General features: G+C 38.7%; 1 protein-coding gene across 1 annotated transcript; it reads right to left on the reverse strand.

Moving 5' to 3' along the window:
- Positions 1-1,049: 1,049 nt before the first annotated feature.
- On the reverse strand, positions 1,050-2,795 carry LOC106061624 (uncharacterized). Its single transcript, XM_056036238.1, has 2 exons — positions 2,684-2,795; positions 1,050-1,614 (listed from the first exon to the last, which is right to left on the reverse strand). The coding sequence occupies exon 2, from the start codon at positions 1,612-1,614 to the stop codon at positions 1,090-1,092; it is 525 nt and encodes a 174-aa protein (XP_055892213.1). The 5' UTR covers positions 2,684-2,795; the 3' UTR covers positions 1,050-1,089.
- Positions 2,796-15,644: the final 12,849 nt, after the last annotated feature.

A 15,644-nucleotide genomic window follows, 5' to 3' on the forward strand; every position in this document is an offset into this window, starting at 1 on the left:
ACACTGAACCCATTGTTCTCCATCTGTATCTTCCGAGAACAGGCCATTGCAATATATACAAGGAGTGTCATCATCACCTAGGTTGGATGATTTGCCTTTTGATTTATTTCCTTTGTGTTTATTTGGGACACATTTAGAAGTGGACGGCTCACATAGTGTCTGTTTATATGGTGAGCTCGTCAAAACAGCGGTACATCCTTTGCGCCGCCCTTTCCCTTTGCTTCGCTCACAATGTGCCACCGGAAAAGGACTAATGTCAGCTGGTCCCCAGGATTTGTTAAGAGGTTCCTGGTTACCAAGTTCCAAATTGGAACAGCTGGATGTCGATGGTAAATCCATCGCAGAGTTCATTTGTTGCTCCTGAATTTCATTTGATGCTACCTGTATATCTGTCGTCTCCGCTGCCTTGAATTCCCAGTCTTGAAAAATGTCTCTATTGACAGGCCAGATGCCTGTCTTTTCGAAGCCATTGACCGCTGTGGCAAGGCTGGCAGCACGAAGGTAGGCTTTGGCGAAAATGGAAGCAATTTGAAATTCCATGATTACTCGTCCAGGATGTGACCTCAGCCACACTTGTATTTCAGAGTCATAGTACGTAGTTAGTGGTTTCATGAATGAAACATCAAGGGGCTGCATTCTGTGAGTGCAGTGTGGCGGAAGACAAATCATTGTGATATGATTTTGTCTTGCCAGGTTTATTGCATTTAGATTTTTCGTATGTGATGCATGCCCATCTAAAATTAGTAAAGCTGGGTTTAACAGACTGGGCTTGACAAAGTTGATAAAATGTTGAAGCCATTGTGTAAATAAATCCAACTGAATCCACCCAGTCTTGTGGCAAGCATAAATGGATCCAGGAGGTGCTCCATCCATTAGCTCCATCTTCATCCGCTGGCGAGGAAAGATGAACATTGGTGGTACATATTCACCAGCCGCACTCATGCAAATTACTGTTGTTACTGTCCTTCCTCTTTCAGCTGATGACAGGACTCCAATTTGTTTTTTTCCTTTTAGTGAAATAATTTTTGCATTATTAGATTGCACTGTTGTGATGCCTTTCTCGTCAACGTTATAGATTTGATTTGATTTTTATTTCTTTAAATCAACTTCTTTTTCCAGAAGATCAAAAAATTTCCCAACATTGACTTTGTTAAAGGCAGTGGCTCGAGCAGCTGAAGTTGATTCTGGACTTCGTAAAGAAAGTTCTGGGTGCTTACATAAAAATGATATTAGCCAGTCTTTGCCTGCTATTTCATTGTTAATGTTGAAGTCAGTCTTGATATTGTTCATTTTAGCTAGCTGATACGCCATTCTTCGCACATCAGTGCTAGTTAAACCAAACAGTCTAGCCTCCATTTCAATTATGTAATTGACCAAATCTGCTTCAATATGAGGTGGCAATGTAGGCTTTCTCCCTAAGGGAACATTTACCACTTCGCTGAGTGGTGTGTCAATGCATTTCACCTTGCGTTCTAAAGTTGCTCTAGGAACACCAAAAGTTTTGCTGGCTTTTAAATAGCCCATTTCTTTGTTTCTAACTGCAGTAACTGCTGCAGTCATTGCGTCAGCCGCCCACTGCTTCCTCATATTTTTCCTGATGTATGTTCGTGGCATCTGTAAAAAAAAAACAAACAAAAATAGAATAAAAAAACAAAAATATAACACAAATATAATTTGTTTAAGAAATTAATTTAGCATGACAAGGGAGTAGATTTCAATATAAGGACTGGCAGTCCAGAACGAATAAATCACAAACAGGCAGCAATCCTGGTAATTTGAATATAAATCTAAAAATATTCTCTAAATCTAGTTCTAAAGTCTATCAGCTATATTATATATATAAAAAAAATCAAAACCAGGACCATCGAGACAACGGTGCAGAGCGAATACATTACAACCACGCAGACAGCCCGGTAATATTTGATATAAATATTTAAATACTGTATAGTTCTAGATCCAGTCAATCTAGAAATCTACACTTTAAAATTATATATTAAAATTAGATCTATTGATCTAGATTTCCAGAGTCAGTAGATCTATCTATTGACGATCTAAATTACTTTAAAATGTTGATCTACAATAAAAATATTTTTAAATATATTTCGACGACTTTCGACTATTCCTTCAGAGATTTTTAATTTAATCTAGTCTAGATCGTCCTAGACCAAACCCTTAGACTTTAGACAGGACCGGGCAGATCAATGATACTAATAATAATTATTAATTACTTTTATATAACTATTTATCATTTATACCGTAAATTAATTAGATCTATAATATATATAATTATTATATAAATAATTATATACAATTCTAGATCTAGAATCTAGCTAGTTAAGCTAGATCTAGAATCTAGATTTACTTTAGATCAAATCTATTATTACAATTATTCATTATCAATCATTATCATATGATTATCATAGATTAGATCTAATTTATAATTATCATTTTAGTAAATATAATAATGTAGTTCAAGATATGAAACCCATTCAAAATGAGGGGGTAATATGAGCTGGTATCCCATTTTACCCCATCTTGGGTATCCCATATTACCCACATGGTAGCTACCTACATTTTTTGTATTTACTACGACCACGCTGGGTGCAACACATTTCCAATATTATATTATGCTGAATATTTGCCAACTTATTCATTATATAACAAAAACATTATAATAAATTACCTTTAGAAGAGTTTATGCTCCTTGAAAGATAGTGGTGTGATGTAACCAGAACAATCAAAATTTTAAAACGTGAAAATCAAACGATCTCTGCAAACCAAAGGTTGAAATCTGTCTGCGGAAGTGGTCTCATATTAGTCTACTAGCCTCGTTTTCAATTCAGCAAATTTTATATTGCACGGACCTATAAAAAAGAATCACAGATGCCCATATTACCCGCTATCTCATATTACCCCACTTTCCCTAATGCTTGGAGAAAGAATTCTGAAGCTGAAAACCCCAGAATACGCTCAGCGCCGTGGCTCGGTCCGGAAACCAGACCCCTTGCCGACTTAAGCAGAAACCCGTCGAATGTTCAATTCTATCTCCAGAAATAACGTTTTACAACGCATAAAATAATTTAAGCAACACTATTTCCCTCCCCCCCCCCTCCAAAAAAAAAAAATGTCTCGTTTTACATCGCTTCTCTAGGTCCCCAGCCTCTAAATGGGGCGCTCGAACGAAAATTTTGTCCTTTAGGGGGTCATCACCTCGAAATGAGAAACACTGCCTTAAAGTTTTTTTTTCAAATCATTGTAAGAGTGACTTGTACTTCGGATTATTTATTTTATATGTATTCAACAAAAAATATTTTGTGTTTCGAGCCACTTTATTCTGTATATAATGGTCCATGTCGGTTGTTTTAGGAATAAATAAATAAAGACAACATTACAGGTACAAAAGGAGTCAATGATTAGGGTCAGATTAATTTTGAAAAGATACGAATATAATACAGAAAGAATTTTTTTTTTTTAATTCTCTTGAAAAGAAAACAACAATAGATGCAACGCATTAAAGAATGAATGATTTTGAAAAGCAGCCTTTGCAATCCTTTATAGAACGAATTTTATCGGCAATGTTTAGCTTTTAAAGGATCCACAAAAGTTTATTTGACACACACACAACTAGGGTGTTTGTATTAATTAATACAGGCGATTCCAAAAATTGAGTGAAATTGAAATTGTGTAAGCACACAAATACTTTCACAAAAAAATTGATTCTACACCAGACATGTCTCATACTGAACATATCACTATTATTATTGCTTCTGGTTCTTATAGATCTCTTGTAGAAATGCATTAAAAATGTTCTGGGGTTTCACCCAATGACTGATACAGCTTGACTGGAAGGACACTTTGTAACATCGTGATAGAAAAAATACAAAATTGGAAATAAAACATGGAGGATAAGACAACAGTGTGACAACAGTGTGACAACAGTATGACAACAGTGTGACAACAGTAAGACAACAGTCTGACAACAGTGTGACAACAGTGTGACAACAGTAAGACAACAGTGTGACAACAGTAAGACAACAGTGTGACAACAGTAAGACAACAGTGTGACAACAGTAAGACAACAGTGTGACAACAGTAAGACAACAGTGTGACAACAGTAAGACAACAGTGTGACAACAGTAAGACAACAGTGTGACAACAGTAAGACAACAGTGTGACAACAGTAAGACAACAGTGTGACAACAGTAAGACAACAGTGTGACAACAGTAAGACAACAGTGTGACAACAGTAAGACAACAGTGTGAATAGGAACGAAAATAAAACAGACAAGTTCTATAAAACTGGCTTCAAGTCCAAGAGTGCTTGTGGCTCAATTAAAATAGATTTCTTGATTCTAGAAACAAAAAGGGGGGGTTCGGCATGTTTAAATTTCGCAGGCAGGTGGCCACAACTCTCGCGGCGGCCCTGCTTCACCTTTACCTATCCCTTAGTCTGATGGACCATTGGGGCACTACACAAGATCTGTCTACCGTCTTTTCCCTTTTCTCTCTGTCTTCCTCTTCATCTTTTTCCTGGTACTGTTCCCTAAAGAAAGGTCTTTGCGAGCCCTCAGAACATTGTGATGTGGCCATATAGTTTGAGTTCCCTTTTTTTTTTACAGTGGTTTGCAGGTTGTCGTGGGGTCCAATTGCTGTATTAATCCTATCTCTAATCTCTTCATTCGTGATGCGGTCTTTGTAAGTGACACCTAGGATTGAACTCTATCTGTATAACTAGCACTTCATCGAATACATATGAATACTAACAATGTAATAATAATTACATTAATACATCTCCGTATGCTGTGGTATTTAATTGTTATGGCGACTAACAATACAACAGCACGTCTCTTCTTTTTGTAGTGTTCTAGTTGTTGATAGTTTGATAGTCTTGCCGAAAATATTGAAACGTGCCTGAGCTACCTGAGCGGACCACTTAGGGGGTTGATTTTGAGTTTGTGTTTCCACACAAATATTTATTGTAACCTTGTTGTTTTTTTTTATCTCTTTGTCAAGTACAAAAAAATCATGCATTGTTAACACTGGGCGTATTCAGAGAAAGAGGGACATGGTGCAGGAGCTGTACAAGAAATACTTACGTACATTTTGTTCAGAAGGCAACTAGATCTTATTTCTTGATGGTTTTATATTCTTCTGAACTATGATTTGTGAGGCCTAAATAGGGAAACAGCACAATACCTGCATTTCGTACACAAAACAAGCTGACCAATGTGTACATAATTTTAAAGTAAAGCTGTGCATTATTTCTACAAGGATATCCTGACAATGTGTTTGATCCTAATTGTTTTGTCACTGGCCTATACCACACACCAGATCGTATTCACTTATTTACTGATCATCCGAACGGTGAAATTTCGTTTGACAAATATATCCAATCACGAGTGTCACTCTACCGCGTTCTAAAGTCAGGTCGAATTGACACTAACTACATGACATTCAAGTTTTACAACAGCAGACTATTTCAAACACGGGAGACTCAGTTTGTTTTGAATATATAATTGCCTTTAAGTCCTCTTGAGAATGAAACTTTCTGTGAGACTTGTTACAAGTTGAAACAGTTGATGATTTAAAGCCTAATCGCTTGGTGTTGCTAAAGAGAGATAGAGGTCAACAGACATTTTCTTGGGGATTTGTTTTTCTTCTGGACTGAAGTCACTTGAATGGAGCCATGATTTGTGGCCAGAAATATTTGGGTGTGTCGGTAACTTGTAGTGATCTTTTAGTTTCTCTTTTTTTTTGTGTCTGGGTATTTCATTTATTGCTGAAATTATTTTTTTTTAAAGTGTCTGCTTTGGTATGGATATAAATGAAGGCTTTCAAATTGACACGTGGTCCTGGAATCCAGTTTTTATAAGTATAAATGAATGAATTATTTACGTTGGAAATATTGAAATATAGAGGCGAGACTGTATTAATTTCATCTGTCTGTCTTCTGATTAAAATATAGTATCTTTTGATTATAAGACATAGGGAGAGTTATTTTGGAAAAAATTATGTCGGATTAGGAGTTATGAAGGTTGTTCAATAGCTGAACAAAATTAAGGTCCCGGGGTTCAAACTGACAAGAAAATCCTTCACACACAGTCGTACATATAAAAAACCAACTAAGAGTATAAATTTAAATAACACAATTATGACTTTAATTGTATCATACTGATAAAGGTACATGTACAATGAGAATGATAGAATGATGAATACATAATATATATATATAATATATATATATAGATAGATATGTATTCAATAATTACACATAAGCAGCTTGCTACTGCTACCAAATTGTCACCATGGTTTTATATTAAACCAAACGCTGACCTATTGACATCACAATACTGTCGACATCGGCAATGATAAAGTTAGACCTCAACTGATCCCTAACTGGCACGAACTGTTGTGTAACGGCTAAGGATACTCAACGCGGTCAATAATCGCCAATCTGACAAAGACACTCAAGACTGTAATAGATACTTCCGAGAAGATAAGCGACGCCACCACTGGCAAAGAAATACAACTCCAACACTGGCAGCCTATAAACGAAATAAACACAAAAATCAACTTCTACTCTAAAACTAGAAATAGCGACAACCTCATACAACATATAATAAGAGATATCACAAACAAAGTGACTCACCCTAAACATGGTCCAAAAATCCTACAGAATAATAAGTCCATTAAACAAGTATTTGTTAACACAAATTAATAATCTTTTTTGGGCCAAAACACGTTCAACCAAATTCAGAGGGTGAACTGCCTCATGACAAAGAATGACCAACAAATCTCACCGGACTTTGTGACGTAGCAAATAATTCAAAACAAAAATACAGGGCACTCTCGACCCGTACAAGGATTACGAGTAGCGAAAAAAATCTTAACAGAGTTGGGAGAAAGCAAAAGACACTTGTCTAAACTACGCGACACCAGATGACGCGGCACAGTGGCAGGGCAGAGCGGTAATGCGGGTTCGAATGCCGGTGAAGACTGTGATTTTTAATTTTGGAATCCTTGGGCGACTCTGAGTCCACCCAGCTCTAATGTGTATTTGACATTAGTTGGGGAAAAATAAAGGCGGTTGGTCCTTGTGCTGGCCACATGACATCCTCGTTAACCGTGAGCCACAGAAACAGATGACCTTTACATCACTTGCCACTATAGACCGCAAGGTCGGAAATGGGAACTTTACTTTTTACTTTATTGGTGTCAGATGAATAGGTAATTCACTTCACGACACTTGTGTTTCAAACACTGCAAGAAGAAAAGTAATGTCACGTGGTTGTTCCCTACAATAAGATGACATCAATTCGTTTAGTTTTTTAGCTGAAATGTTGTTGTTTTTTTTTCCTGAGACTTTGAATAAGAGATTGACTCTTTACCTGAGATGAACTCCTATTGAAAAATCAGAGCAGGAAGGACTCAATACTCCTGTAGTCCTCTGGCAAGAAACTGGGCCCTTGGCGTAATCCCTCGTAGCTACCATACAAGTCGAGTGACTGCTCGGACAGGTCACCCCTTAGCTCGCGGAGCTGGGGACACTCGTACAAGACCTGCGACACTGTTTCGACGCTCTCTCCACAGGGACGGCATCGGGAGTCGTAGTTTCGGCGGAACCGTGCAAAGTATGTCCCAACAGGACAATGTTCAGTCCTTTACTTTGCAATGATTGCTTGTTCTGACCACCTTAACCGCCACCACTGATCGTCACGATCTGGGAGACGCATATGCTGCCGGACACTACGTGCTCTGTCGGATTCCTCCCAGGACTTTAACCACTTCTCATGAATGAGTGCTCGGATTTCTGCCGTTGCTTGTAAAAATGTGCTTGGTGCTTCGAGGTGAGTGGCTGCCAAAGCTCTCTCTCTTGCAAGGGTATCTGCCGTTTCATTGCCCCTCACGCCGCAATGTGAGGGCGCCCACTTCATAAAAACGACAGCTCCAAAGGCTCGGCGGATTTTATCTTCGGCGCCGACTGCCTCTTCTATTACGGTCGACCCTCCCCCGCCGCCACCCATAGCTAGGAGACTGGAGCGAGAGTCAGTCGGTGACTAGCGACACAGTAGTGGCACTAGTTTCATGTTGGGTCATTCGGGCTCTAATAGCCTCGAATGCGCGAGTTATCCCTGTTAACTCGGCGTCCATGGAGCATGCGGCGTAGCCACATGGACCAGAGAGCCGATCTGGTTTTGTCCGGTCTGGGTACACTATAAGGGCCCCATACCCAGATCTATCGGGGTCCGTCGGTATAACAGAAAATGGCATCTGATGGGTAGGACTTTAATGTAGCTGATGCCAATTTTTGGAGTATAGCAGGTGTTAATCGCCTCTTGGTGGCTCCCTCATGCCCCTATAAGGGACAGGTTAATTTGTGGGGCTGGCAATCTCCTCCACGGAGGGCAAGTACTTATCCTTCTACTAATGGGAATTCTATCGGTGGAGAGCCCAGCTGTTTTAGACAAATTGGCCGCAATATGTAGGAACGAACGCATTTAGATACGGTTCCTCTCTCTCTCCACTGGTTTGCTAAGATTGTGGTGGGTAGCTTAGAGTCGCCCATTTTTATAACGCTCATAAGCCGTGAGTACCGCACTCTCACTCCTTAAATTTAATGGGGCCACCTTACATAAGATTTCAACAGCGTTTGTTGGGCTTGTCCAAAAGGTGCCACAAATGAACCTTAGTGCCTGTACTTGGTCGAGTGATTCGAGAGCTGTTTTACTAGCATATTCTTGAACTGTATAGCTGTACTCAATTTGCGATCTAACACCTGTAGTAATAGAAAGTTTGGATAAAGGACCACACAAAGATGTGGAACACTAATGGCTCTCTACTTTATCTTAAAACTACGTTCATGCCATGCTTTATGTCACTGAAAACAAAAACAAAATATTTCTACATAATTAAATGCAGAGAAGGGTACAGAGAGGGGCAGTAAATTATTTTTTTTAATTCCACATTTCACATTGAGGGAGGTCTACCCCCCAGGTCTACCCCCAGCTGTGTCTGGCATAGTAGATCGTATACCTGGTACTGTATAGTGGCCAGTCGTCTTTAAGAAGTGTTGAAAGATTATCTGGGAGACGTCAGAAGAATGTATAAGGATGGGGGAAAGGGGAGGTAAGCACATGTTACGAAGAATGCCAGAGAGGCCAGTAGGTTCAATCTAAATAGTAGTCAATAGATCTATGTTTAGTTTTCATGCATATATGAAGGTAAAGTAGATGTAATACTTTGAGTGCGGTAATATAAAAGTAGATGTGATGCTTTGAGTGGGGTAATATAAAAGTAGATGTGATGCTTTGAGTGGGGTAATATAAAAGTAGATGTGATGCTTTGAGTGGGGTAATATAAAAGTAGATGTGATGCTTTGAGTGGCGTAATATAAAAGTAGATGTGATGCTTTGAGTGGGGTAATATAAAAGTAGATGTGATGCTTTGAGTGGGGTAATATAAAAGTAGATGTGATGCTTTGAGTGGGGTAATATAAAAGTAGATGTGATGCTTTGAGTGGGGTAATATAAAAGTAGATGTGATGCTTTGAGTGGCGTAATATAAAAGTAGATGTGATGCTTTGAGTGGGGTAATATAAAAGTAGATGTGATGCTTTGAGTGGGGTAATATAAAAGTAGATGTGATGCTTTGAGTGGGGTAATATAAAAGTAGATGTGATACTTTGAGTGGGGTAATATAAAAGTAGATGTGATGCTTTGAGTGGGGTAATATAAAAGTAGATGTGATGCTTTGAGTGGGGTAATATAAAAGTAGATGTGATGCTTTGAGTGGGGTAATATAAAAGTAGATGTGATGCTTTGAGTGGGGTAATATAAAAGTAGATGTGATGCTTTGAGTGGCGTAATATAAAAGTAGATGTGATGCTTTGAGTGGGGTAATATAAAAGTAGATGTGATGCTTTGAGTGGGGTAATATAAAAGTAGATGTGATGCTTTGAGTGGGGTAATATAAAAGTAGATGTGATACTTTGAGTGGGGTAATATAAAAGTAGATGTGATGCTTTGAGTGGTGTAATATAAAAGTAAATGTGATGCTTTGAGTGGCGTAATATAAAAGTAGATGTGATACTTTGAGTGGGGTAATATAAAAGTAGATGTGATACTTTGAGTTGGGTAATATAAAAGTAGATGTGATACTTTGAGTGGGGTAATATAAAAGTAGATGTGATGCTTTGAGTGGGGTAATATAAAAGTAGATGTGATGCTTTGAGTGGGGTAATATAAAAGTAGATGTGATACTTTGAGTGGGGTAATATAAAAGTAGATGTGATGCTTTGAGTGGGGTAATATAAAAGTAGATGTGATGTTTTGAGTGGGGTAATATAAAAGTAGATGTGATACTTTGAGTGGCGTAATATAAAAGTAGATGTGATACTTTGAGTGGGGTAATATAAAAGTAGATGTGATGCTTTGAGTGGGGTAATATAAAAGTAGATGTGATACTTTGAGTGGCGTAATATAAAAGTAGATGTGATACTTTGAGTGGGGTAATATAAAAGTAGATGTGATGCTTTGAGTGGGGTAATATAAAAGTAGATGTGATACTTTGAGTGGGGTAATATAAAAGTAGATGTGATGCTTTGAGTGGGGTAATATAAAAGTAGATGTGATACTTTGAGTGGGGTAATATAAAAGTAGATGTGATGCTTTGAGTGGCGTAATATAAAAGTAGATGTGATGCTTTGAGTGGGGTAATATAAAAGTAGATGTGATGCTTTGAGTGGCGTGATATAAAAGTAGATGTGATACTTTGAGTGGGGTGATATAAATTCAACAGAAACAAAAAAAGAGAGAAGAAAGTTCGTAAACGTATGAACAAACAACAAGACAGGAATCAAAATGAACATAGAAAAGAATAATGAGGAAAGAGGATAGGAAAGAGTACTACAAAGAGAACTTAACAAGATGAAGAGAACAGAAAAAGAGAAAAAACAATGAGAATAAAACAGAAGAAAGTGAAGAGAAACACAGAATCAAAGAGAGAGAGAGGTGTAGGTATGAAAAGCAAAGAGACAAGAGCCTAAAATAAGAGAAATACAAATACAAAGAGCTTTTAATAGCGACAGGAAAAACACATGGTCCTAAAGAAACAAATACAAAGAGAGAAAGAGAAAGAGAGAGAGAGAGTATGGGAGACTAGCCTTCAATTTGGCAGAGACAGCAAGTTAGGAAAAACAAGGTTACAAAAACAATTTGTGTGGAAACACAAACTCAAATTCGGCCACCGAAGTGGTCCACTCAGGCAGGTAAAAATGCAGGTTTCAATATTTTCAGAAAGAATATCAGAATGAAATTCTATCAAAAGCCAATGACAGAGAAGAATGGAGAAAGAAGGTTGACGGAACTTGTGTGATGCCCCAATGGTCCAGCAGACCAAGGGATAGGTGGAAGTGAAGGAGAAGTTTGATGTGAACCTGGCCTAACTGATGACATAATGATTATCTAATTGATCTAATTGTTCTGTAAAGAGTAAGAAATACGCCAAAATATCTAGGGGTGACCCTGGATAGAAAACACGTCAAGGAAGTTGAAAGTAAAGCCTTGGAGAAGTTAGCGTTACTCAGAAAGCTGACCAGCACAAAGTTTGGTGCAAAAGCTGACTTGCTACGCACACTGTTCGCGAAAGTGGTCGCGTGTCTTTTATATAAACGAATGTATTGTTATAACCCTATTCGAAGCGCAAAAGGGTTAAATGTGTGTGATCAGCTGACATATGGGACACAGGTCAATAATACAGTTTAGCGTGCTATATTGAAAGGCAAGGGACAGTACTGGCATGAACTTTGCACGTGAATAGCGCCCGTGTTATGGTCATCTGATCATAAGCCTGCGCAGACCAGAGACACTGTGTAGGAAAGCGCCAGTTTAAGACCGGAGAGCGTTGACACCGGGACTGTTAGTCAGCCATGAAGTCGGTCCTGGTGCAGTCCTCCAGTGAAACGTACGAGTCCAGGAAGAGACAGTAGAGTTATGAGTTTAGCACAGTGATATACGGTCTAACGTTGTAGCAGTTGATTGTGTTGCCAATTGTGTCGTTTTGGCTGTTTTATTTGACCCTTGTTAAAGTACCAGATTATTTGGAGTCTTGTTGTCAAGTTCTTGATGTGTTGATGTGTTGTGTTGTGTTTAGCAGTGGTTACAGAAGGCCTGACTAGGAGAGAGAATCGTAACAGTATTTTCAATTCTTTAATGACCCTTCCGGCGTAAGCATTCTAGTTACAAGTCTGATTTATATTCTTCGATTCAATTTTCCTGGTGTAACTAAGGAACTAGAAAACGTCAAGAATTTCAAGTATGTAAGAAAAGCCACTTGAGGTACACAAAAAATGTCTTTTCAAAGCGTCTCAGGTTTTTTTTTTGACAGATCAAGTTATAATTCGGCTTCCCAGATCCTCAATACATAACAATGGTGCGCCATTTCCAAGGAAACGTAATCCAATATTCTTCAAGACTTCGCGGTGACAACTCAAAATCTTTTTGTCACAAAGAAAATGCTGTCACACCCATTTTCCTTTTTTTTTGTCCAATTTGCCTAATCATTGTGTATAATCCATTGTTCCCGGTTATTTCCTCATTGGCTATTTCATCCCCGGTCACTTCATCTACGGTCATTTCATCCACTGGTCATTTCATCCTCTAATCCATCAAATAATAATTGTAACAAGAATGGAATTAACAATATTTCCTATACTTATTTTCATTGACATGATGTTTGTAATTTCTTGGCCAGTGTGACATATTTCATGCAGTCAGCGTTTATTTGAATAAATAAAACGTTTGAAATTACAAGTTTATAGTCAAGAAAGAACGATTGACAAATACAGATGACAGTCAGTAGATAAGTTCTCAGTGACAAGATCATAAGTATTCTAATCGTTCTCATCTCTCCAAAGATTTCCACTACTTCCACCACACCTTGGACTTTGATGATAATTAAGGAGTCCAGAGCGGCATGATCATAATTATTCTAATCCTACTTCTATCAGACTATCTCTCAAAAGTGTGTACCTACCTCCACCACACCTTGGACTTTGATCATTACTTACTTACTTAAGTCCTCCCGCGCCGTTCGGCGCATTGGGCGGCAAGCTGTCTCCACAAAGATCTGTTATTGGCAATGTCTGAAGCCTCCTCCCACCAGGTGTCCACTGCTCTAAGGTCCTCCATGAAGGTGTGGCGCCAAGTAATACGAGGACGTCCATGTTTGCGCTTTCCTCATATTGGTCTCCATGTCATCGCAACTCTTGGTATGCGTAATTCATTTTGTCGCAGAACATGTCCCGCAAACCTCATGCGACGCTCTGTCACAAATCAATAAGTGTTCGACTCCCAGTTCGGCATAGAATTTCCTTGTTTGAGACCCAATCTATATAACTGACTCCCAAAATCCGTCTCAGCCATTTTGTTGAGCCACATTTTGTCTTTTCTCAATTTTGACAGACGACTTCCATGTCTCACATGCATATGTAGCAGTTGGAATGACGATTGTGTTGAGAATGTGTATTTTTTGTCTCGAGCCCAATGGCTTGGCTAGTCCAAATAGGCTGCAGCCTTTGGAAAATGCTCCCTACCTTTCCTATTCGGCACGTTACATTATGGTAGGCATCCACATCATTTGTTATGATGCTGCCAAGTCTGACGGAGACACCTTTGCCTTATATCCCACTCGTAAAATTTTAGTCTTATCCAAGTTTATGCGGAGGCCAATTTTTGGGTGCCTCTCTATCTAGGCTCTTCGTCATTTCTTGAATGCATTTATTTGTAGCCCCGAGTAGGGCAACGTCATCAGCAAAGTCCAAGTCCGTCATTCGGTTTCGTTCACGCCATGGAATACCAAAGGCAGTCTGGTTCATTGCTCTCCTCATTATGTAGTCGATGGCTAGGAGGAACAGGAAGGGAGATAAGATGCACCCCTGTCTCACACCTGTCTCGATAGTAAAAACTGTTGTTCCCTCTTCTGTTTTAATGCAGCAACTAGATTGACTGTAAAGGTGTCGTAGGATCTGGACGAATTTTTCTGGGATACCGTATTCTCTAACTATTTTCCATAGCGATTCTCGGTGGACACTATCAAACGCTTTCTTGAAGTCTACGAAACTGATCGTTAGCCGTTGTTGGTACTCAAGGCTTTGCTCTATGATATTTCGTAGAACGAAGATCTGCTTTGCACATGATCTGCCTCTTCGGAAGCCTGCTTGTTCTTCTCTGAGTCTCTTATCTAAAGACTGTTGAAGCCGTCTCAAAAAAACATTACATCACGCAATATGCGCAGGTTAATATTGACATCCCTACAACAATCGGAAACAATATAATTAAATACAAACCCCGCTTTACACTATATCTACTTATTCACATATAGCATTTCATTTCTCCACAAGTCTGAAGAGAGTAGGGGGAACACTCGAAACACATTTATAATAACAAACATTCTAAATAAACATAGCTCTATATTAGATGAAATAAGAGATAAAAGGCAAAGCCCGAACAACACAATTACACAATAACTAAGTGTAAAAAAAATTAATAGGGATGAAATGACCAGGGATGAAGTGGCCAGGGATGAAATGACCAGGGATGAAGTTGCCAGGGATGAAATGACCAGGGATGAAATGACCAGGGATGAAGTGGCCAGGGATGAAGTGACCAGGGATGAAGTGGCCAGGGATGAAATGACCAGGGATGAAGTGGCCAGGGATGAAGTGGCCAGGGATGAAATGACCAGGGATGAAGTGGCCAAAGGAGAAACTTTTGAACACTAAAAGATAAAGTTCAGAATATACCCACACCATTAAGAGAAGATGATTGTTTATGAGCGTCTTACAATATCTCTTTACTTATAGCCAACTACAGAAAACAATATAGGTTTTACCAGCTGCTGGAGTAGTTTTACAAACGTTTTTTAACACGAACTTCCTTATTTTTCCTCAAGGTTGACCCACGAAACCTTTCCCATATTTGGGTATAGCTGCAAGGTTTGAATTCAGTAGTCCTCCTGCTAGGTGGGTAGCAAGCCAAAGCTAATAAGCTCCTCCTGCCCGTAGCTCACTTGTTTAGGCGACAGTTACTCTTCTTCGTTCCTTCTCCTGTGAGTGAAGACAGTTCCTCGGACCCAATAGTTGAGCCACAGGTGAAAGGTTAAGAAAAATACGAGAAACTTCTTTGCGAAAACTTTTAGAATGATACAAAGAATTTTGTCAATAAGAAGATAAATCTCTATAACTTAAAATCTAGCCACTCTTTCACTTCTCGATTTACTACAGTTAGAAATTTGTTTTTCTTTTTTTTTAATGGAGTTGATGAATTAGCGAAAATGCAGTACAAGTTAAGCAGGGGATCTACTGAAAACCAGAAACATGACAAGGGATCTACGAGACAAAAAAAGTTTGGGAACAACTGGCTTAGAACATGGTGTTTGTAACAGAAAAACCAAGATGAAGACAAAAGATTTCGAAGTGGTGAAGAAAGCAGCAGATGATTGTGTGCGGTGGGCAGATAAAAAAAAATGAACAGTTGGAAATGAAAATTGAAGTTTGACTGAAACAAAAAAAGAACAAGGGTGTAAAAGCGAACAGAAAAATTAGCGCTAAAAAAAAATTAAAAAATCCAGGTTTTGAATGTCTTACT

Source organism: Biomphalaria glabrata, chromosome 7 (assembly GCF_947242115.1).
Source record: "Biomphalaria glabrata chromosome 7, xgBioGlab47.1, whole genome shotgun sequence".
In the NCBI taxonomy this organism is placed as follows: domain Eukaryota; kingdom Metazoa; phylum Mollusca; class Gastropoda; family Planorbidae; genus Biomphalaria; species Biomphalaria glabrata.

What these genes read in the sequence shown, in the direction of transcription:
- LOC106061624 (XM_056036238.1), bottom strand. Translation starts at nt 1,614, where the DNA reads ATGCCACGAACATACATCAGGAAAAATATGAGGAAGCAGTGGGCGGCT.